At 33.0% G+C, this 21,314-nt stretch overlaps 5 protein-coding genes and 1 pseudogene across 7 annotated transcripts in view; 3 read left to right on the top strand and 3 right to left on the bottom strand.

Annotated features, from left to right (window-relative positions):
* The window catches only part of LOC146897242 (uncharacterized), a 3,994-nt pseudogene extending 3,316 nt beyond the window's left edge, over positions 1 to 678 (bottom strand).
* Positions 1 to 10,486, top strand: part of MIA40 (Cox19-like CHCH family protein) — an 18,292-nt gene extending 7,806 nt beyond the window's left edge. Inside the window, exons 4-5 of one of the 2 annotated variants that reach the window (XM_085739304.1) lie at positions 9,918 to 10,119; positions 10,461 to 10,486. In XM_085739304.1, the coding sequence (XP_085595430.1) occupies positions 9,918 to 10,119; positions 10,461 to 10,471 (213 nt within the window). In that variant the 3' untranslated portion in view covers positions 10,472 to 10,486. The other variant, XM_085739302.1, reaches the window with a different exon arrangement.
* On the bottom strand, positions 624 to 3,025 carry LOC146897241 (uncharacterized). Its single transcript, XM_085739301.1, has one exon. The coding sequence runs from the start codon at positions 3,009 to 3,011 to the stop codon at positions 765 to 767; it is 2,247 nt and encodes a 748-aa protein (XP_085595427.1). The 5' UTR covers positions 3,012 to 3,025; the 3' UTR covers positions 624 to 764.
* LOC146897237 (uncharacterized) lies at positions 10,462 to 21,314 on the top strand. The gene is made up of 4 exons (XM_085739300.1): positions 10,462 to 10,542; positions 18,372 to 18,430; positions 18,573 to 20,030; positions 20,168 to 21,314. The coding sequence occupies exons 3-4, from the start codon at positions 19,613 to 19,615 to the stop codon at positions 21,001 to 21,003; spliced, it is 1,254 nt and encodes a 417-aa protein (XP_085595426.1). The 5' UTR covers positions 10,462 to 10,542; positions 18,372 to 18,430; positions 18,573 to 19,612; the 3' UTR covers positions 21,004 to 21,314.
* On the bottom strand, positions 11,781 to 16,009 carry LOC146897239 (putative disease resistance RPP8-like protein 2). Of its 2 annotated transcripts, none has more exons than XM_085739298.1 (2): positions 12,173 to 16,009; positions 11,781 to 12,067 (listed from the first exon to the last, which is right to left on the bottom strand). In XM_085739298.1, exon 1 carries the CDS (start codon positions 15,705 to 15,707, stop codon positions 12,213 to 12,215), a length of 3,495 nt encoding a protein of 1,164 aa, XP_085595424.1. In that variant the 5' UTR covers positions 15,708 to 16,009; the 3' UTR covers positions 11,781 to 12,067; positions 12,173 to 12,212. The 2 variants fall into 2 exon arrangements, with proteins under 2 accessions (XP_085595424.1, XP_085595425.1); XM_085739299.1 differs by having other exon boundaries at positions 11,781 to 12,057.
* Positions 18,521 to 19,540, top strand: LOC146897238 (uncharacterized). The gene has a single exon (XM_085736397.1). The coding sequence runs from the start codon at positions 18,521 to 18,523 to the stop codon at positions 19,538 to 19,540; it is 1,020 nt and encodes a 339-aa protein (XP_085592523.1).

Raw genomic sequence — 21,314 nt, 5'->3', positions numbered from 1 at the left:
TTCACAACAAGATTCGCTCTACTTAACTGATTGAATGATATCACTTTGTTCAAAAAAGAAAAAACTGAGTGATAGCACTTGTGCTTACTTATAATCAATCAAATTAAAGAAGAAAGTTTTAGTATAAATATGCATGATGCATTGACCCTATACTTCCGGATCTATAAGAGATTGAATAATTTATTGTTTTTTTTGCTAATAAGAGATTGAATAATTCAACTAGTGAGCATATATGCATAATTGCATATGCGTTATCTTATTAAGCTACCCAAATTAGTATATGTATATTTTTTAAAAGGAGTTTGGTCACCAATGAAATATTCGAAGCGAGGCTTGATGATATGTTGTGATCCTGAGGTCAGAAAATAAAACAAATAAATGAAGTAATAGTTTCGAGGTTTGTGTAATTTATTCCATACTAAAATACTCCATCTTGACTGATGTTAAAGCAAAAAATAGTTCATCTAGTATCTTGGAACAAAACTTAAGCTAAAGTCATATCAACTTCATAATTGAATCCTTTTTTTTTTTTGGCCAGAATATAAACGAAAATATCTTTATTTAGACATACAAAATACTATATTTGAACAGAATTTTATAGATAAATTACAAGAACACAATGGTCTCCACAAACACAATTGTTATAACTGATCCAAGAACCTCTAGTACTCTTAACATATATAGCAACATGGTAAATTAAAGATTAAAGCACAAGATAAATATATTCAAATTCAAGAAAGGAAGGCACATTTCTGGAACTACATTCACTTCTTTATCAACTTTGCTCTTCCAAACCCCTTTGAGATTTGAACTCGATCTGTTATACCAAGATGAGCCATAAGTAGCCACACATGTGTTAGTAGTTCTCCACCATGTCTTAGCCGTTGAGCATGATGAATTACCTGACAATGGCTAGCACCATAAGCTAGCATTTCAACCCAAACTTGAGTGATAAACTTCCACATTTTTTTTGTCTCCCATTCTACATCATGATTCTTTATATCTCTTACAGTTTTAGCTAACCTGAATGCATCAAATAGGACAGATTGGCTTCTATCACCTTTCACCTTTGAAGGACTAACTTTGTCAATATCTCTGCACACTTTGTGTAGCATTTCACAAACTTGCTTCTCATCTTGTATGGAATGTCTATCCTTCACAAATTCAGTTGCCTCAGCACATGTATCTTGGAAACTTATCTCACCAATTCCATTAGGCAACATGGATGGTCTCATAATAAGGAGATATAACATATACTCAGATAACCATTTGCTTGCTTCTCTATAACTCCTCCCATTTTCTAAAACTTCATCACTTGAGATAGAACTATTATAACATAGGTTTGTTGCAATATGCCATAGAAGAACGCTCTGATCGAATTCTAGCTCAACACTCCAACTTAATTTACTTACAATTTTTTCCACCTTCTCCTTATCATTAATCCGTAGCATTAGCTCTGATTCTAAGCCGTCCAAAACTTTGTCGCCCCTATGGTTACAAATTCTTTTGATACTTTTTGCAAACTCATTTCCTTCCAAGTTTATCACCTCATTTATTTTATTCACAAAGTGCTCAAAGATGATTTCCTTCAGATAACTGGTGACAATTTTGGTATTTGTGTGCTCATATTTCTGATAGGACTGGCAAACACCTATAATCATTTGAGCAATACCACACTTCGCTACAATCTTTTTTAACGTTTTTCCATAATCAGAGCTAAAATTGAGTCTTATAGTCTTGCCAAGGGTGCTGTCTCTTTTTTTCTTAGCTTTCGACAAGCAAAAGCTTATGAGGTTGAATTGATCGATGCTGCAACACCACCTCTTACTATTGACAGATTGAATTAATGAAATAACCTTACCAGTCACCTTATTCTTGTGCATACTCAACCATAGCATTGTCCAGTCAGAGGACAACAACAAAATTATTGAACATATTTCGAAGATGATAGCTCCAAGAAGCAACACACTTGTGAACACATCCACCATTGGATATTGATCTTTCTCCATGACAAAGAAATCACATAGCACACTAACTGTACAAGCTAAAGTGACAAAACGTAGGAAACAACCAATCACAGAATAAACAATAACAGCCTTTGTGTAGAACACATCATACATAAAACCAAGCTCAACTTCCATCACTTCAAACCCTTCCTTTCCATTTCCACTCAATAAAGAAGATCTGCTTTCTGAAACATCTTGAAAACTCAGGAAGAGATCTGCAAACAAAAGCTTAGAGATCTTCAAGAATTTGTGCGCAGTTCTTACAGTTACTGCAGGGCCATATGTGCCACGATCAGTTTGAGGAGATGGGGTGATGTCGATGTTACCTTCTGAAGCTGCACAGTATTGATCAACACCACCATTTGAGGGAGTTTCATTGAGGCTTTCTACATAAACTTCATACCCTTCATAAGAAACTGAATTGTATGTTTCCATGTATCTTGCATAATTTGGACCAGGATCAAGATCAGGAAACAAAGACTCTTTGAATTGTTGGCTACTAGCACACCACAAAACCCAAATTCTCTCACCAATTTTGATAAAACCAGCAACGAATATTGGTATTGCCAAAATGTTAAGATTATTATTTGTCCATGATCTAAGAAATATTAAAAATGCAACCACAACTTGGCTAACATAAGTAACTAAACGCCTGCTCCAAAGTGCATTGTCTTCCATAGAGTAAGCAGTAATAGTATCTTGTCCACCAAGGTGAAGGAGAAGAAGTGGACCCCACATAGCTACAATGACCTGCTTTGGTTCCACAGAATCACCTTTGTTTTCTCCTTCTTTACTTGAAAGAATACCAAGTGAGGTTGTTGCAAACCAATCTGCAAACAAGAAGGCAGACCATAGTGTGATTCTGAGATAGATCTTTGTGCAGAACTTTCTTCTCTTTCCAAACAGTAAGAGAATGATTTGGATGCCGAGGCTTAACACAACCATAAAACGAAGCTCCCAGTTGTTCCAAAAGTTCTGCAAAATTTCTGGAAAAATATGCATCATGCCTCTCCTCTTTGTTAAAGCTAAACTGCTAAAAACTGGAATAAGATAAACCAGACATTAAAAAAATATAGATTAAAGCTTACAATTCGGATTTATTTACATTGCTAAAAATTTTGTACAAAATCTATGGAGTGGTAAAAAAGAGTAAATAAGTTGAAGTCTTACTTGTAATCAACATCCTAGATTTTTTGTATACTATATTATCTTCAAATTGCAGTTTAAAGTATCTTTGATTGTATTGCTACAAAGAGAAGGCTACTGTACGAATTAAAATGAAAGAATGGCCGAAGGTGTCATAGACATGTATTAAGAAGGAGAGCTAGGTTCAACTCCTCTCCTCCACCACCTAATTATTTTATTGGAAAAAGCTATTTATTGTTTCATTAACCAATTTTACTACTTAATTAAGGCTCTGTCTCCGGTACGAGACTGCCATGGGTCATGTACCATACATGACCACTTTATTGTTTTTTTTTTTTATTGCAAAACCAATTATAGCCATTGGATTAGTTTGAAAGGAAATAGATGGTTGAGATTTCAAGCTCTCTTTACCTACTAAAATGTATGCAATTGAATTTGAAATTAAATGTAATATAGGGTGTTTTGGAAATTCTCTTCAAAATCTATAAATGTTTTTTAGGACCGTTTTTTTTTTTGCCCAGTATAATTTTTGTAATTTTTTTTTCTTCGCTTATTTTAGTTTCATTAGAAATTTTTAAAATGCAATTGAACTTGAAATTAAATGTCGTATATGATGTTTTGGGAATTCTTTTAAAAATTTAGAAATGTTTTCCAAGACCATTTTTTCCCAGTGTAATTTTTGGAATTCTTTTGTTCGTTATAATGTTTAAAACATTAAACCATTGTCAAAAAAATTATTTTTATTATAATCATTTAAACCATTTTGACTCTTATTAACCATATAATACGTTAATATATTTAAAAAAGAAGAAGTTATATGATGTTAATTTATAAGATATTAAATTGACATGAATAAAAATTTGTATTATACTAACTTTATGAAATTGATAGTAATAGATTTTTTGCGGTTGACTACAAAACTAGTAAGAAATGAGTGCTTTCACATGGGTCATCTATGAGATAATTATATAAAAAATAAGGGAAATGTTAACTTGTGCCCTCAAGGCACAAGTTAATGATTCAAATATAGAAAAAACTTATTGGAATGTGTGCATTGCATTTAATATTTAACTTTTTAATCATTTAAATGCACAAAATTTTAAACAATATTTTTTCTTTTAGGTTTCTTAACATGTGCCCTAAGGGCACAAGATAACACTACCCATTAATTAGATTGTTTATATCGTAGAATGTTTATAGATATTAAATAAAAATCATAAGTATTAATGTAATGTTTATATTAAATATTTTTCTCTTATATATACAAAAATTTCTTAAATAGTGGAGTCACACCAATTACAGATTTTATTTGCTTATATATGCGAAAACAAATTTTTATGTTGATATATGAGTAAGTTGCTTATTGGAATATAAACGAAGCCGGAACTAAAGTTTTGAAAATCGGAATCTTAGGTATAAGTCAAACTGATAAACTATCCCATTAGAAAAGCTAGTTAACATGGAATGACATTACTCCGACGATCAAAACGGACACAACCGACTAACGGTGTCAAATATAATAAATCCGACCGTTGAATATGACCTTAATTGAACAAGAACGAAGTATAAACTAGAATTTCAGCAATCGGAACCTTCGATATAAGTCAATCTCACAAATTATCACATTAAAAACCTAGTCAATATGAAAGGACATTCCTCTTACGATCAAAATGGACGCAATCAACTAACAGTATCAAATATAATCAATCCGACCATTGAATATGACCATAATTGAACAAGAACGAAGTATGAACTAAAATTTTGGCAATTGAAATCTTCAGTGTAAGTCAATCTGAAAACTATCACATTAGAAACCTAGTCAACATGGAAGGACATTACCTTGATTACCAAAACAGACGCAACCGACTAACGATATCAAATATAATCAATCCTACCGTTGAATATGACCTTATTGGAATAAGAACGAAGTAGGAACTGAAATTTCGGCAATCGAAATCTTTGGTATAAGTCAATCTGATAAATTATCCCATTAGAAACCTAGTCAACTTGGAAGCATATTACTCTGACGGAATAATGTCCTTACATGTTGACTAGGTTTCCAACGGGATAGGTTTTCATATTTTGGCTTATACCGAAGATTCTAATTGCCAAAACTTTAGTTTCTACTTCTTTCTTGTTCAATTAAGGTCATATTCAATAGTCAGATTGATTATATTTGACATTGTTAATCGGTTGTGTCCATTGATTATATTTGATTTACATTTATTTAATTAATTGAAAATAAAATTTAGAATTGATATAAAATAAATTAAATTAAAATAAGAAACTAAAATTAATTAAAATAAAAACTTCATTTTCATCCTTCCCATGTTCTTCATGTTCATCTTTCCCTTTCCTTTCCCAATTCTCCTTCTCCAGCTTGAGTGCTTGACCCAGCGCCCCAAAAATCTCGACCTATCATCACCTTCCTTTCCCCCATTAACTTTCTTCTTGAAGCTTCATCTTCCTTCTCCAAATTGAATCTGGCCCAATATATCTCAAATTGAAACCCATTTTTTTATTTTTTTTTCATTCTTGGTCCTTTTATCAAAAGAACACAATTGAATTTCTGGGCTTATAAAAATCTCATCTTTCAATTTCGAATTTATGAGTTTCTTAAAATTTGAACCACACACTTAAACAAACATAAACATGAATAGGAGTGTTGTTTAGAGAGAGAAAGAGAAAGCTTTGTTTTTAAAGAGAGAAAGGTTGAAGGAAGAAGAATCTGAGTTGAATCATCCACAATTTCTAGGTTTGGTTTTGTAGATCGTTTTGGTTTTGTGTTTAAGTTAATGACTCACAATTTTTTTAATTAAAATTCATGAATATCAATTTGGGGATCTAGATCCATAAAAGATTAGAGATGAAATTGAAATGTAAATTTGTGCTGAAGTTTTTTGGGTTTGTGCGAGTCAGATATGGCATGAGTAGAAGCTTTTCGAATTTGTGAATTTCTTGTTAATATTTTGTGATTATGTGAATTTATGGATTTCTTGTTGAACCTTGTGTTGTTGTTGTTCTTGTTTTTGTTGTTGTTCTTGAATTTTTTTTTTGTTGTTGTTCTTGAAATTTTGTGGATTTGTGAATATGTTTTTATTTTATTTTATATAAACATGAAGCTTCCTGCATATATTTGTTCTTGTTGCTTGGGTTTATGATGAATAGGAAGAAGAAGAACATGGACCATGTAAAGAAGAAGATGAACGATGGAAGAAGAAGTTGGAAAAACAAGGACATTTGATTTTTATGTTTTTTTAATTGTAATTTTAATTTGTTTTTATTTAATTATTAAATAAAACAAACAACTTAATCTACGTGGCATCTGATTACTTTTTAAAAAAATAAAAACAAAAAATAATTACACAATCAGCTAGACACGTCAGTAGATTCTGATGACAAGTTTAAGTGAGGGACTAAAAGTGGAAGAATCTCAAATGATAGGGATGGAATCTATTTTTTTTTTTTACGGGGACTAAAACCGGAATTTGCTAATATTACAGGGACCAAAAGCGGTATTAATCCAAACTAAAATAATCTAAGTTTAATTGCATTTTAAAAAATTAGTATTAAAACTAAAAGGGTTAAACATGTTTTTGGTCCATATGAAATTTGGAACTTCTAAGTTTAGGGTTAATTAAGTAAATGATCCCTATAAATATTCAGAATTTTGTTTTTAGTTCCTACAAAAATTTTCCATCAGCCTTTTTAGTCCCCATCAAAAATTTCCATCAACATTTTTGGTCCCTAAAATACTTAAGGAAAATGTCACAGAGAATAAAAAGTGTGATTTCATTTTGTAGGTTTTGTAGGGAGTAAAAACAAAACTGTGAATATTTATAGGGATTAAAAACTTAATTAACTTCGTGAGCTTAGCTCAGTTGGTAGGGATATTGCATTCTACATGCATGGGCCGGGGTTCGAATCCCGGACACTCCACTTCTCCACAATTAAATTGTGCGAGCTCTAGCCACTAGGCTACTTGACCAAAATAAAATAAAAAAACTTAATTAACCCCTTAATTTTAATAGTCTTTTTAGTCCATACAAAATAAAGTTACTTATAATTTTAGTCCCTGATAAGACAATTTTTGTTTGATTATCCTCAAACTCTTAAATTTTTGAACGATTTTTTTGAGACAAGTTTAAAACACTATGAAAGGTTCAATTACTAAAATTTAGAATTTTTTAACACGAAATGAATTAAATATGAATTTTTAAAACGTGAAAAGTTAAAGATAAAAGTAACAAAATCTGAAAATAAAAATCAAATTTTGCAATAATTTTTCATGGATGAACTTTAAGTAATGTTCGTAACACATCTGCAAAAAAATTGTTCAAAACTTAAGAGTTTAAACATAAATTAAGCAAATTTGAATTGAGTAGGAACTAATATTGAGTGCAAAATCTTTTTTTAGGGACTAAAGAATTAATAAAATTAAGTAATAACTAAACTTAAAATGCCCTAATTTTATAAGGATCAAAAACATATTTAACCCAAACTAAAATAAACGAAGAAAAAAAATTAAAAATTAATCTGGGCAACAATAAAAACGGTCCTAAAAAACATTTATAGATTTTGAAGAGAATTTCCAAAACACCCTTTACTACATTTAATTTCAAATTCAATTGCATACATTTTAGCAGGTAAGAGAGCTTGAAATCTCGACCATCTATTGCCTTTCAAACTAATCCAATGGCTATAATTGGTCTTGCAGTAAAAAAAAAAAAACTAAAAAGTGGTCATGTATGGTACATGACCCATGGCAGTCTCGTACCTGAAATGGCGCCCTTAATTAAACACAAAAGTGTATGTTACTAACTTTTTGAATCTATATACTTCTCATTTTTTGAAACTACATAAAATAAGCGGTTAACACCTTCCAAATTTTAGGTTAACAAAGTTGTAAAAGTCGTTAATAAAATTTATGTTTTCAAAGGTGACCAAAAAAAAAATTATGTTTTCAAAAGTGGTCAACAACTATATTTTTGTGATTAATTCAATTGTGAAATTGATTAATGATACAACTCAGTTTTTTTTAAGAAAAAAAGTAAACAATGAAATGTTTGGCGAAAAAAAATACGGTTCACCGTATATAAATACCGTTAACAGTACCCCAAGTCATTCGTGTCTAGAATATGTGTTCCAATAGCATTTTTCTATTCTATTTTTCACTTTCTTCGAATAGTGGCGTATAGAGTTCTACACTACTTTGTGAGAGAATAATTATTTTAATTTTAAACATGTTACTGCTCAAATGCTATACCAAATCGTGTATTTGCTCAAATCGTGTATTTTAATTTTAAACATTTTAAACATGGTAATTTTAATTCTCCATAATATAAAATATGTAAGAATAATCCCTATTTTAGAAACTATTTATTGAAATGGATATTTTTAGTCTTCAAAATAGTCCCCATGAAATACAAATAGGGATTAAAAAAGAATAAATTAATTTGACAGGCAAAACTTGAAAGTTCGTGATTTTATAGAGACTAAACATGTTTAACCCTAAAAAAATTATACAATGTCATGTCATATTTTTGTGTTAATTTACTTAAAAATAAAATAAAATTTTGAATAAATTTTGCCTATTGGGATACCTGTCCTATACCCAACCATTACCGAAGAATTCACCTTTGCCCTCTATTAGAATATATGTTAATTCACAAGTTAATTAGTTTAAAAAGTAGTTAGTTAGACAAGTTACTTGTTACACAAGCAACAAGTTAGTTGAGAAAAACAACTAACTTGTGGTGTATAAATAAGAATGCTATCATATTGTAAAGAAGTAGTCAAGTAACTCATTCAAAAAAACGATTTTTTGATTTCTCATCATTTTACTTTCTCTCAGTTCTCTTAAATCACCATTCTTCCAACTTTGCATTTCATCAATTTTGCTAAAGTATACTAGTTTTTATCTTTCTTATTTTCTTTGTTTTTTCCAAGTTCTAGTTTCACGCGCATAACATGTTTGTGTTAATGTCTAGCTGAAATCTCAGTTCAATTTTGTTTCTGTTCATTTATTTCAGAAGCTGCAGCTTATGGAAACCAAAACACCAAGGTTTGTTTGGCTTCATTTTAATCATCAAAATCAAGTTGGGTGAATAAACAGATCAATAAAAAATTGGAATTTTGTTGAATTTTTTCAGTCTGTTGAGGAAATGGATCAAAAAGCTCTTGAATGTCCTTGTATTGCTGACCTAAGAAGTGGTCCCTGTGGGTTTCAATTCTCAGAGTACTTCTGAAGCAAAGGTTTGTCTATTGTCTTTACTTCATACATTAGAGTTTGAGTTTTTCATTCGTGAAACATGAACTAGGTACATAGTGCAATATAAGTGTGATGCGCAACTGATTTGGCTGTTAGTTGATGAAAAATTAGTCGGTGCATGCTTTAGTGTTTCTTTATCTGTTGGTTACACTCGAGGTTTTAAATAATGGCCACAGTTGAATTGCAGTTCATGATATTACGGAAAATTATTGTCAAATATGGCTGATGCAACCACAATTTCGGATGCAAAGATATAAATAATCTTGACGTTGTGGTCTCAATCACAGCTACGGACCAACCTTGATTACGATTTTTTGCAACATCATTATTAGAGTTATTTGGTAACATACGAGTCTGTGTTACCAAATCACCATCGATACTCTATATTCTATAGCACTCATCACCATAGGCAGAATTCAAATATTTTATTTTCAAGTATTGAATTTCTATATTCTCATCAACGGTTGAAATATGCAATTGTTTCAATTTTGTAGGGCTCGGACTGTGTAAATCCTTCCGTTGCTCTGCAGAGCTGTATCAAGGCCAATCCAAATGCGTTATCTAAGGACATTCTAAGCGAAGAAGAAAGCAAGGTGTCAGAGCCAGTCCAAGAATATAAAATAATTCCTCCAGACTGGTATCTCAAAATTCGAAGTCGAGGCTTTAAGGGAAGAGTTCAACTCTACTCAAATAACAGTATGCCAACTTAATTTTAAATCTGTATTAGCTTTGTTTGATTGAAAAAGTTACAGGTTGGATAAGGACCTGAAATATTTTCTGTATTCACTATTTATTAAAGTGTTCCCCCTTATTTTCACTCTTTTTCCCCTGTTTTCAAAGATTCATATAGGAAACTGTGAAAACAGAAAAAATAGGTGCAAACAAGGTAGAAATTCTATAATTATTAGTAAGATTAGATAATAAAACAGTAACATTTTCTCAAATCAAACAGGTCTAACCCTCGATGCACTTGCTTTTTATCAGGATCGCGTCAAATGGGTAAATCTTTCTGACCTCCATAATTTTCTATATGCTAGATGAGTATTGACATTGATTGAAGATCTACATGATGTGAAAAACGAGAGTCGCCTTTCAACGAGAGTCATCTATCAAATCAGGGTGAGTTGAAATGCTGTTAAAACTTTAATTATGTAGTGACGAACATGAAAATTCATTAGAAATAAAAACAGATGCATATTGGTATAAAGGGATGAAGGTGTAGTGATATATTTTCCTTTTTTTTTTTTTGAAATATCATGGATGTTTATGAAGTTATGAATTGTGATCCTGAAATAGGAAAATTCCCAAGGCTATAAGTAAAACATTCATCTTCTAAAGTTTTGAAAATAAAATTGGAGTCCCGTCATATATATTTCTTTAGAGCAATTTAAAATTTTAGTATAAAATAAGGTCCCTTTCTATTTCTAGAGTGCACAATTATACACATTTTAAATTTCAGCACGACATAAATCTACCTGTTAAATTATGCTCAACTTTTAGTTTAAATTCATTTTTGGCCTCCCTATTGTAGCTGATTAATGATTTTAGTCCACTCATTTCTAAATCTCAGAATGTCCCTTATTTTACAAAATTTTAGAATTTTTTTTTCCACCATTGATGTTGGAGTCTATCTTTGTTGACGTGTCAAGTTGAATAATGAGCTTGGCAAGTCACAAAGTAGTGTGACAATGCACCAATAAGAGACTGAAGATAGGATAAAAAAGGTGCACCGACCAGATGGTGGGGGGTTTTACCAGGAAACTCAGTTGAAATTTTTTTCGAGGGTTGGTGGCCAGAGTGGTTTACGAATTTTTTTCAGTAAAATAGTGACGAGTTAGGTCACAGAGGATCGAATCCGACTCTAGATACCATGTTGAAGATTTTGGTTTTAGATAAAAGATGGAGAAAAATATTTAAAATAATAGTGTATATGATTGATCATACCTTGATAATAGGTTGAGAAAAAAACAAAATATTAATATCGATTTAAAGGGATTAAGAATTCTCATCCTAACTAATAGGGAAATCAAGAAAGAAATCATCATCACAATAATAAAAGTAATATGAAAACTAATTCTAGGAGACAACCTAAATTAGTAATTACTCTAATATTAGAAACCGATCCTAGGAGATAAGAGATTCTAACATGATCTTGAAGATATGATATCGAAGATATTATGAGATTATCTTATACTCCAACATCTCCAAAGTGTGCAAAGGTGCATGTACCTATGATTGCAAATGACTTAGATCATGATCAAATTAGATTAAACGAGGGCAGATACAACCTCACCAACTTTAAAAAAGACTAATTCCCTATCTTTGATGAACTGTTCACAATGAAATAGTCTTGTAAATAAACACCGACACAATATAGCAATACAATTATTTGATTAAGCAGAACAATTGTTCAATGAAATGTTTTCAACAAATTAGCTATGTAAACTAACATTGTTCCAAATAACAATACAATTTATTTGACAACACATAGAAATCAAAGTGAAAATAACAGTGCAGCAGTTTACATGGAGAACCTTCATTAAGTCCCAACTTAAAGGCCTTCACTTATTCTGAATGTCTGGAAATTTTGAAAAGGAAATAGAGCAACTTGGAAAACAAAAAAAATCTTTCTGCCTGCTTTGTTCTGATGCACATTCAAATTACAAAAATGAGAACAAGGGTAAGACAGGTTACAATAAAATAAACTATATCACTATAGGAGACTCAAGGTAGGGCCGGGGAAGCTTACCTATTTGACATTGAAGGTTGGGATCCTGAGCGAGTGTTCATCAGTCTGTATAAATCTCGACGTTAAGCAGTAACTTGGCTTCATTCTTGAATTGATTTGGCATTCTGCGTATCTTTATAGTTCTAATAGTCTTCAAATGCCTCAGCCCAGTAGGAAACGCCAAATTTATGCAGGACCGGGCTTCAAATTCCACGAGGCTAGGCATCGCTCCTTCCTTAACATCCCACTCTTCCAGCCTCTCCAAATTCCAGAATCTTAGCACTTGAAGTTGTTGAAAGCCTCCTGAGGCACAAACCATCCTTTTCTCTATAAAAGAGTCAGCATAAAAACACAATGACTTAAGCTTGTTCAGGTTTTGCAACTTTGGCATCGGATCATCTAATAGTTGTGAAGCTGTCAAGGTGAGTTCAGTGAGATTTTTAGGAAGGAGGCTTGTACGAAGTTTGTCTTCTAATTTGCCAAACAAACGGAGGGATGAGAGCTTCTCCAACTTTGACATATTAATCCATTTAAGTTTTTTAGGATCACCTGTTTCATCCACTGATTTGAGTGTCAGTGAATGAAGTTGTTCAAGCTTCACAATCTTCTCTGCAAGTGTCTCTTGCTCTGATATTTTCAATTGGAAAGCTAATTTTAATTTTTGAAGGTTCTTCAGCTTGTGAAGGTAATGAAGAAGAGGGTAGTTCCCATACAAGAACACACCCCATAGTATGTGAAGAATTTCGTTAAAGTGTCCCCTCGGCTTGCCCTCAAGTTTACTTCGATAATTTTGGGGTAGATATAATTTCTTCAGTTTTTTCAATTCCCAGATTGAGCTAGGGATGTAATTGATACATGTATGCTTTAAATCTAGTGTTTCCAGCTCCTGAAGTTTGCATATGCATGGGGGTAATTCCTCCAAGTAAGTCCATCTTAAGCTAAGATACTTCAGATTATTGAGCTTACTTAAAGTCTTGGGCAACTGTGGTCTGAATATGCATTCAAGATCAAGAACTCTGGTCTCTAGGAACTGCTGATCTGCAATGCTCGTTGAAAGGATCTTACCCACATGTTCTCCTGGTTTACATCCCTCTCGCTTGTCAAAGAAAAGAACAGACAGGGGAGTTCCGTTCTTGCTGAAAGCTTGGGCCGAGTTTTCATTAAGGCCATGATCATAAAAATGATAGGAAATTCGCCGCTGTAAATGTGTACCCAAGTACCGACTTTGGCTTGTTCTGTTGTTATTTTGCAAGATGATTTCTCTGAGCATACTCGGCAGGCGACATGTCTTAATCTTTCCATTTCCCTTTAGTTCCACTACTTGAATCATGTTGCTGTCTATCAACTCTTCTAGATAACTCTCTGCAGTGTCTTCAGGTGTATTTCCGTTGTTCTGTTGTACCAATCCTTCTCCAACCCATAGATTGACTAATCTCCTTGCTGGGATTTCATAGTCTAATGGGAAGTTTGTAAAGCAATAGAGACAGTCCGTCATAGTATTACTCAACTCTTCCCTGTTATCTTTTGGTTGCAGCCAATATTTTTTGAAATGGCCATGATTGATTTGGTCAAGCACCCATGATAAACTCGTTGGAGTTGTACCATTCGCTGATATGACACACCCAAGAGATAAGATGGCCAATGGTAAGCCCCCACATTTTCCCACTAACTTTTTTGCTAAACTTTCCTCTGTTGGTTCTAACCTTCTGCTGGCCACCTTCTGAAATAACATCCAACTCTCTTCCTTCATTAGCAGTCGAATATGGTGAGGGGTGCTACTGTTGTTGGCATGCAAAGCCACATCCTTAAAGCGTGTTGTCAGCACTATCCTGCTCCCATCTGTCCATCCAGATCCATATAATAATCTATATAGATTATCAAAATCTGTTGTTTTTGAGACATTATCGAGAACGACAAGGCATAGCTTCTCTTTCAAGTGATCACATACCTGGGTCAAATACAATGTCTGGTCTTTAGTCCCATCCCTTTTCATGAGCAGAGCTTTTTCTCTGTTGCCTGCTCCTTCAGTTACTGTCACCCAGACACGGACAGGGAAGTGCTCGACTATATCTTTGTTGTAATAAACTACCTTTGCCAGAGTTGTCTTCCCCACACCTTTCATCCCCACAATGGAAAGTGTGGAAGGATTACTACCGCTCCCTGTGGTCAACTTTGAGACCAAATCTCGTTCTTCTTTTTTACAACCAACTAATTTGGTTGACTCCTGTCTATCGATGGTGCAAGTTTTTATTAAATTATAAAGAAGATTGATAGCATTTCCTATCTCACTTTGATATTCCACAGGTTCAGTCACATACCATTCTTGAAAATTGTCCAGCAAATTGTCCAGCTTCTTAGTGATGGACTTTAGTTGCTTTACACAAGCATTTAGCCCTGCTGATTTTTCTGCTTCCTTAAGCTGCTTATGCATTTTTTCCAAATCTTCAAACTTTAAGTTCGCTTTAGCTACTTGCTGTGAGCTTGTGTCCATATCTCTCAGCTTGCTTTCAATGCTTGCAATGGTTGATGCGATTTCTCTGTCATCTGTAATAGGGTGGAAGGTTGACTTTTCTGCAGCTCTGTCAATGAAAGTTAAGTTGTACATGAGAAGATCCTCAAACCCAGTTACAATGAGCTTCATATCCTTTCTGAAATGATTTGTAATGAATGGAATGTCCATCTTGGATTTCTTCACTATGCCAAAGGTTTCAAACCACCATAAGTAGTTGCTAATGTGGATCTCTGCATCTTTAATTATTTCTCCAGCTACTGTTCTCCATTGCTTTTCAGTTTCTGTTATTAACTGAAGCTGACTCAAATCCTTCAGGAATGCATGCAGTGGAAGTAGAAGGTATATCGACCATCTCTCTTCCATGCCAGAAAATAGGTCCAGGTCCCGGTCCATGCTCTTATTCATCAATTGGTCAAAACTTGGAGAAGGCTTATTCTGCATTTGGTTTTGAACTGCTACAGATGTATGGACCTCTCTAGCTACAGATCTATCCTCCTCTTCAAATGTAAATTGATCCAGAAGACTTCTACTCTTTGACCTTGATTTCTCCATGGACATATGGACGTCGACGGCATTTTCATTTCTCTTTTCAAAACTACGTGTTAGCTCATTTTCAATATCATCTATTTGTCGGAGAACATCTTTAATGGTCATCAATCTAAAGATAACTGTAATAGCACTCCAAAACGATCCCGGGCTTTGTTTTTTGTACTCGGCGACACAGCCTTCTGCTTTACTGACAATATCTCTTGTTGATTCTACCCATTCACTCTCAGCTTCACTTAGCTGATGATGAATTTCAGATAAGTTTTCTAAATCCCAGAAAGAACGGACTCGTGATTCTGCTTCTTCTCGTTTCTTCCCAAGTTGACTATGATCCTCTAAGAGAGCTTTTAGTAACTTCAATTTTCTTTCTATCCACTTAACTTTATCTTTACGTTCGGAGAGAAGAAAATCCAAGCGCAGTGATATAAATGCAAACACAGATAGTGCAGCAGCTGTAGTCCAGAAAAGAATCTCAACGAAAATCTCAAGGTTAACCATGTTATTCTCTTTTCCTCGTTTAAGGAAACAGAAGTGTTTCTCACAGAAGGCAATCAGCACTTGCTGTCAGTTGCTTCTGTTGATATTTTGTCGGTCCCCTTTGAAAAAAAACCGACTCACTGCTTTCTGTAAATATGGAAATGAATTTCGGGTGAATTTTTGGACAAAACTATACATGGGGTCAACTTAGACAACATAGTAGTTTGGAAGGATTTGCCAGGCTGACAACATTTTTCTAGTCCAGATTGGTAAGTCACTATCCTTCCTGTCTTGCTGAAACATCATTTGGCTATTATCGTGCAAATATAAAATTATCAAGTAAAATGTGCCTCCTGTTAGTTTAGTTTATTCATTTTTAAATTTGTGTGAACGATTTTAAGAAAATTAAGATGATTCATACACATGTGTTTTTTCTATACCATGATCCATTGACTTGAGTTATTAGCGGGTCTATTCTCTGGTGATCTAGAATCTTGCTGTTTCACGTGAAGAGATTTCTACCAAGTACTTGGTTTGTTTCCACGAACCAAGTATTGACTTTGGCAAATATTTTTTTGCTGCTTGATGGCTTCATTCACTTTCGTTTAAATATTAAAATATAAATAAATTGCAAACTAACGCGAGAACTGATATTTGTGCAACCAATTTGTGACAACTTTCTTTCTCATACTCACATTATGTTTTTATTTTTTCTCTTTCTCTATTGCTTTGGTTTTCGTGTCAATATATATTTTTCTTTGTAAATCTATGGTTCTCTCATAAGTTGTAATGCAAATGGTTGTTCAAATAACACACCTCCAATGTTAATGATGCAACATACCAAATGATGTGATATAATCGTTAAAGACATACCAATGAATTGACTTCTCTATTTTTGACATGGAAATGATGTGGCATCATGTTTGACGTGATGATGTCACAAAAAAAAACTCAAAATATGACGAGGATGATCTTGAAAGTTGTGAAGTAGAGGGGCCAAAGACGCAATTTTAGAAATGAAGGGACTAACACATATTTGATTAAAATAGAGAAACTAAAAAATGCATTTAATTCAAAACTTGAGATTGTTATCTTTGTTGAAAAATTCAACAAGGTGCACCAACATGGTGATTGTAGAATTGATAACACGACTCTTTACCCCGAGTTTCATTCCTAGTGTCGGGCCATTTGGGAGTAGCATAACCTTGTAATAAAAAAAAACTATATCAAATGTCTTGTTGTTAATTCGAAGATTAGTCTCATAATGAATCAGATGTGTTAAGAAAAAAAGTTGTATTAAATATGAGATTGCATATCTGAGTGAGAGCTGTAGCTTACTAATTAAAAAACGCGAGACAACTTGGAAGATTGGATAACGATATAATAATACTAGTATATTTTAGAAGCATGTTCACAATGTTCACTCGAAATTATTCATATTTGTGATTTATCAAAGTTTAATCGTTTACTTTCTAAGTCTTTTTTTTTTACTCTTTGCAAATCGAAGTCTTTGTTTAGAAATTAATGTCCTTAATAATTGAATTTATTTATAGATTAATACTGACATGCATATGGTGAAGTCACAACCTAAGTTTCTCTGACTTTGCCAACTCGTAAAATGTAGGCCTTTTCAATTTATTTAAAGACAACATGATTGTGGTGCTTTCAGTTCACCAAGTTTACATGTACAGCCTTGTCAGCCATTGTTTATGCATTGCATAAACTGTTGGTGTAAAATAACCATTTTATGCATGTTCTTCCAATACTGTGATTTAAATAAAAATTGCATACCCATCAACAATTGAAAACTATACAAAATAAAATATTATTGAATACTTTTATATCTTCTTTTGTGAAAACCGTTTAAATTGGATTTCAGATCATTTTTTAAACCGGATAAATTGGATTTCAGATTTTTTTTTTTTAAGAAACTAAACTAACCTACTTAAATTGACAACATATATAATCAAACTTCAGATTTATTACTTTTTATATTTTTAATAATATTTATTAGTTTTTTTATGATAATATTTATTTGTTTAAGGTAGTATTTTGTACTATTTCATATTATTCAAAACTAATTGATAGTGCTATTTTGCAGTCTTAATTTTTTTTCGAGAGGATATTAATTTCTATTAATACATGTTATATAGGTTGACGTTATAAATATGTTATTACATAATATAATTATGTGTTGAAAAATGATCAAATCAATCTCATCCATCTAAATCATATTTTAAATTTGAAGATTAGATGATTTATTGTCTCAAAACAGATTCAAACCGAATAAAGAACACCTATGTTCATGAACTGTTGGTAGCATTTAAACAATAGTATGTTATTGAGAATTAAAATATTTTTTTTTTTTGAAGGAGAGAATTAGAATAATTATTCCCACTCCAAGAAAGTTGTGTATAACTTTTTTTTCCCCACAAAAATTTTATATGCCACCTTATGAGGCAATTGAAAACTAGTATGAAGGTAAGGTGGAAGATTTTGATTGTGCTATAACTCTAACACTCCTCTGGCCAATCTTTCTTGTTTAAGTTGTTTTCTTTAAAAATAACTAATGTAAAAGTTGAGTAAAAGATAATCAATTTATAGAAGAAAACACTTTTTATTCTATAGTTTGCATACTCTTAAGCAGCTCAAGTCAATTCCTAAATAGCCTTCTCTTTGTAGCAGTACAATGCAATTTGAAGACAACATAGTACAAAACAAATAATCTAGGATGCTGGTTACAAGTAAGACTTCAACTTATTCACTTTTCTTTTCCTTTTACCTTCATTACATACATTTTGCACAAAGTTTTTGGTAATGTATATAGATCCAAAATGAAAGCTTTAATTAATCTCTACTTTTTCTTGTATGGTTGTTTGATTCCAGTTCTTAGCAGTTTAGCTTTGACACAAAGGAGAGGCATGATGCATATTTTTCCAGAAAGTTTACAGAATTTTTGGAGCAACTGGAATCTTCGTTTTATGGTTGTGTTAAGCCTCGGCATCCAAATCATTCTCTTATTGTTTGGAAACAAGAGAAAGTTCTACACAAGCATCTATCTCAGAATCATACTATGGTCTGCCTTTTTGTTTGCAGATTGGTTTGCAACAACCTCACTTGGTGTTCTTTCAAGTAAAGAGGGAGAAAACAAAGGTGATTTTGTGGAACCAAAGTATGTCATTATCGCTTTGTGGGGTCCACTTCTTCTCATTCACCTTGGTGGTTCTGATACTATTACTGCTTACTCTATGGAAGACAATGCACTTTGGAGTAGGCGTTTGGTTACCTACGTCGGACAAGTTGTAGTTGCATTTTTAACCTTTCTTAGATCATGGACAAATGCCGATCTTAACATTTTGGCAGTACCGATATTCATTGCTGGTTTTATCAAAATCGGTGAAAGGATTTGGGTTTTGTGGTGTGCAAGTAGCCAACAATTCAAAGAGTCTTTGTTTCCTGATCCTGATTCAGGACCTAATTATGCAAGATATATGGAAGCATACAATTCAGCTTCTTATGAAGGGTATGATGTTGATGTACAAGGCCTGATTCAAACTCCTGCAGCTGGTGGTACTGGTGTTGATCATACTCACGCACCTTCGCAAGGTGACATCAACATCCCATTGCCAGAAACTGATCATGACATATATGGTCCTGCAATAACTGTAAGAAAAGCACACAAATTCTTGAAGATTTCTAAGCTTCTGTTTGCAGATCTCATCTTGAGTTTTCAAGATGTTTCGGAAAGCAGATCTTCTCTATTGAGTGGAAATGGAAAGAAAGGGTTTGAAGTTGTGGAAATTGAGCTTGGTTTTATGTATGATGTGTTCTACACAAAGGCTGCTACTGTTTAATCTTTGGTGGGTTGTTTTCTACGTTCTGTCACTTTATCTTGTACAATTAGTGTGTTATGTGTTTTCTTTGTCATGGCGAAGAATCAATATCCAAAAGTGGATGTGTTCATCACGAGTTTGTTGCTTATTGGAGCTATCATCCTTGAAATATATTCAGTAATTTTGGTGCTGTTTTCTGATTGGACAATTCTGTGGTTGAGTATGCACAAGAATAAGGTAAGTAGTAAGGTAATTTCATTAATTCAAACTGTCAAGTATAAGAAGAGGTGGTCATGCAGCATCGGTCAATTCAACCTTATAAGCTTTTGCATATCGAAAGCTAGAAAAGAAAGACACAGCAACGTTGGCAAGTTTGTAAGACTCAAATTTGGTTCTAGTACTGGAAAAGCATTCAAAAAGAGAGCAGCAAAGTGTGCTCTTGCTAAAATAATTACAGGTGCTTGGCTGTCCTATCAGAAGTACAAGCACACAAATGAAAAGACCGTCGAAGGTAATAGAAATATAAAAGTTATTTAGAGTTTGTTAGTAGCTAGTTAGTTTATCGATTCTCATGTACTCATTTACCAATCAACAAACTAACATCCCACTAACTAACTTTTCTGACTAACTTTTATATCGCTATTACAGGTGATCTGAAGGAAATAATCTTTGAAGACTTTGTGGATAAAATAAAAGAAGGGATAAACATGGGAGAAGATGAGTTTGCGAAAAATATCACAAGATTTTGTAACCATAGGGGCAACAAAGTTTTGGAAAGATTAAAATCAGAGCTAAGGGTACAAATTGAGGATGAGGAGAAGGTGGAAACAATGATAAGTAAATTAAGGTGGAGTGTGGAGGTAGAATTTGATCAAAGCATTATTTTATGGCATATTGCAACAAATATATGTTATAATTCTGAATCAGATGAAGAAGTTTTGGAAAATGGAAGGATTTTAAGTTATAAAGAAGCAAGCAAATGTTTATCAGAGTATATGTTATATCTTCTTGTTATGAGACCATCCATGTTGCCTAATGGAATTGGTGAGATAAGATTCCAAGATACATGTGCTGAGGCAACTGAATTTGTGAAGGATAGACATTCTATACAAGATGAGAAGCAAGTGTGTCGAATACTACACAAAGTGAGCCGAGATATCGATAAAGTTAGTCCTTCAAAGGTGAAAGGAGATAGAAGCAAATCTGTACTATTTGATGCATTCAGGTTGGCTAAAAATGTTAGGGAGATAAGGAATGATGATGTAGAATGGGAGACAAAAGAGATGTGGAAGTTTATCACTCAAGTTTGGGTTGAAATGCTAGCTTATGCTGCTTGCCATTGTCAAGTAATTCATCATGCTCAGCATCTAAGACATGGTGGAGAACTATTAACACATGTGTGGCTTCTTATGGCACATCTTGGTATAACAGATCGAGTTCAAATCTCAAAGGGGTTTGGTAGAGCAAAGTTGATAAGGAAGTGAATGTAGTTCCAAAAATGTGTCCTTTCTTGCATTTCAATAAACTTATCTAGTGTTCTAATCTTTGTTTAGCTATATATGTTATCCTTTTTAGAATTTAAAAAATTCTCTTTCAGAGCATGTAGTAGATGATAAGATTTTATCTATTTTTCTCTTATCTAGTTGTTGATTCCTTGTACCGATGAAAATGAGGTGTAGAAATCTTCGGAATGTATTTCGGGAGAAGATTGCTCTTTAAGCACCTACCAAAAGTGTAATTTAGCTAAAGAAGATTGCTCTTTAATCTGAATAATTTCTTCTTTAGGGGACTAAAA

This window comes from Medicago sativa, chromosome 8 (assembly GCF_051527215.1).
Source record: "Medicago sativa cultivar Bolivia chromosome 8, Bolivia_mono, whole genome shotgun sequence".
Lineage (NCBI taxonomy): Eukaryota > Viridiplantae > Streptophyta > Magnoliopsida > Fabales > Fabaceae > Medicago > Medicago sativa.
Note: the sequence above shows the minus strand (reverse complement) of the source record. Positions and strands in the feature narration are given on the sequence as shown.

What these genes read in the sequence shown, in the direction of transcription:
- LOC146897241 (XM_085739301.1), bottom strand. Translation starts at nt 3,011, where the DNA reads ATGATGCATATTTTTCCAGAAATTTTGCAGAACTTTTGGAACAACTGG.
- LOC146897239 (XM_085739298.1), bottom strand. Translation starts at nt 15,707, where the DNA reads ATGGTTAACCTTGAGATTTTCGTTGAGATTCTTTTCTGGACTACAGCT.
- LOC146897238 (XM_085736397.1), top strand. Translation starts at nt 18,521, where the DNA reads ATGAAAGCTTTAATTAATCTCTACTTTTTCTTGTATGGTTGTTTGATT.
- LOC146897237 (XM_085739300.1), top strand. Translation starts at nt 19,613, where the DNA reads ATGGCGAAGAATCAATATCCAAAAGTGGATGTGTTCATCACGAGTTTG. An exon ending in AAATGAAAAGACCGTCGAAG is followed by an intron (nt 20,031 to 20,167) that starts GTAATAGAAATA and finishes TCGCTATTACAG; the next exon opens with GTGATCTGAAGGAAATAATC.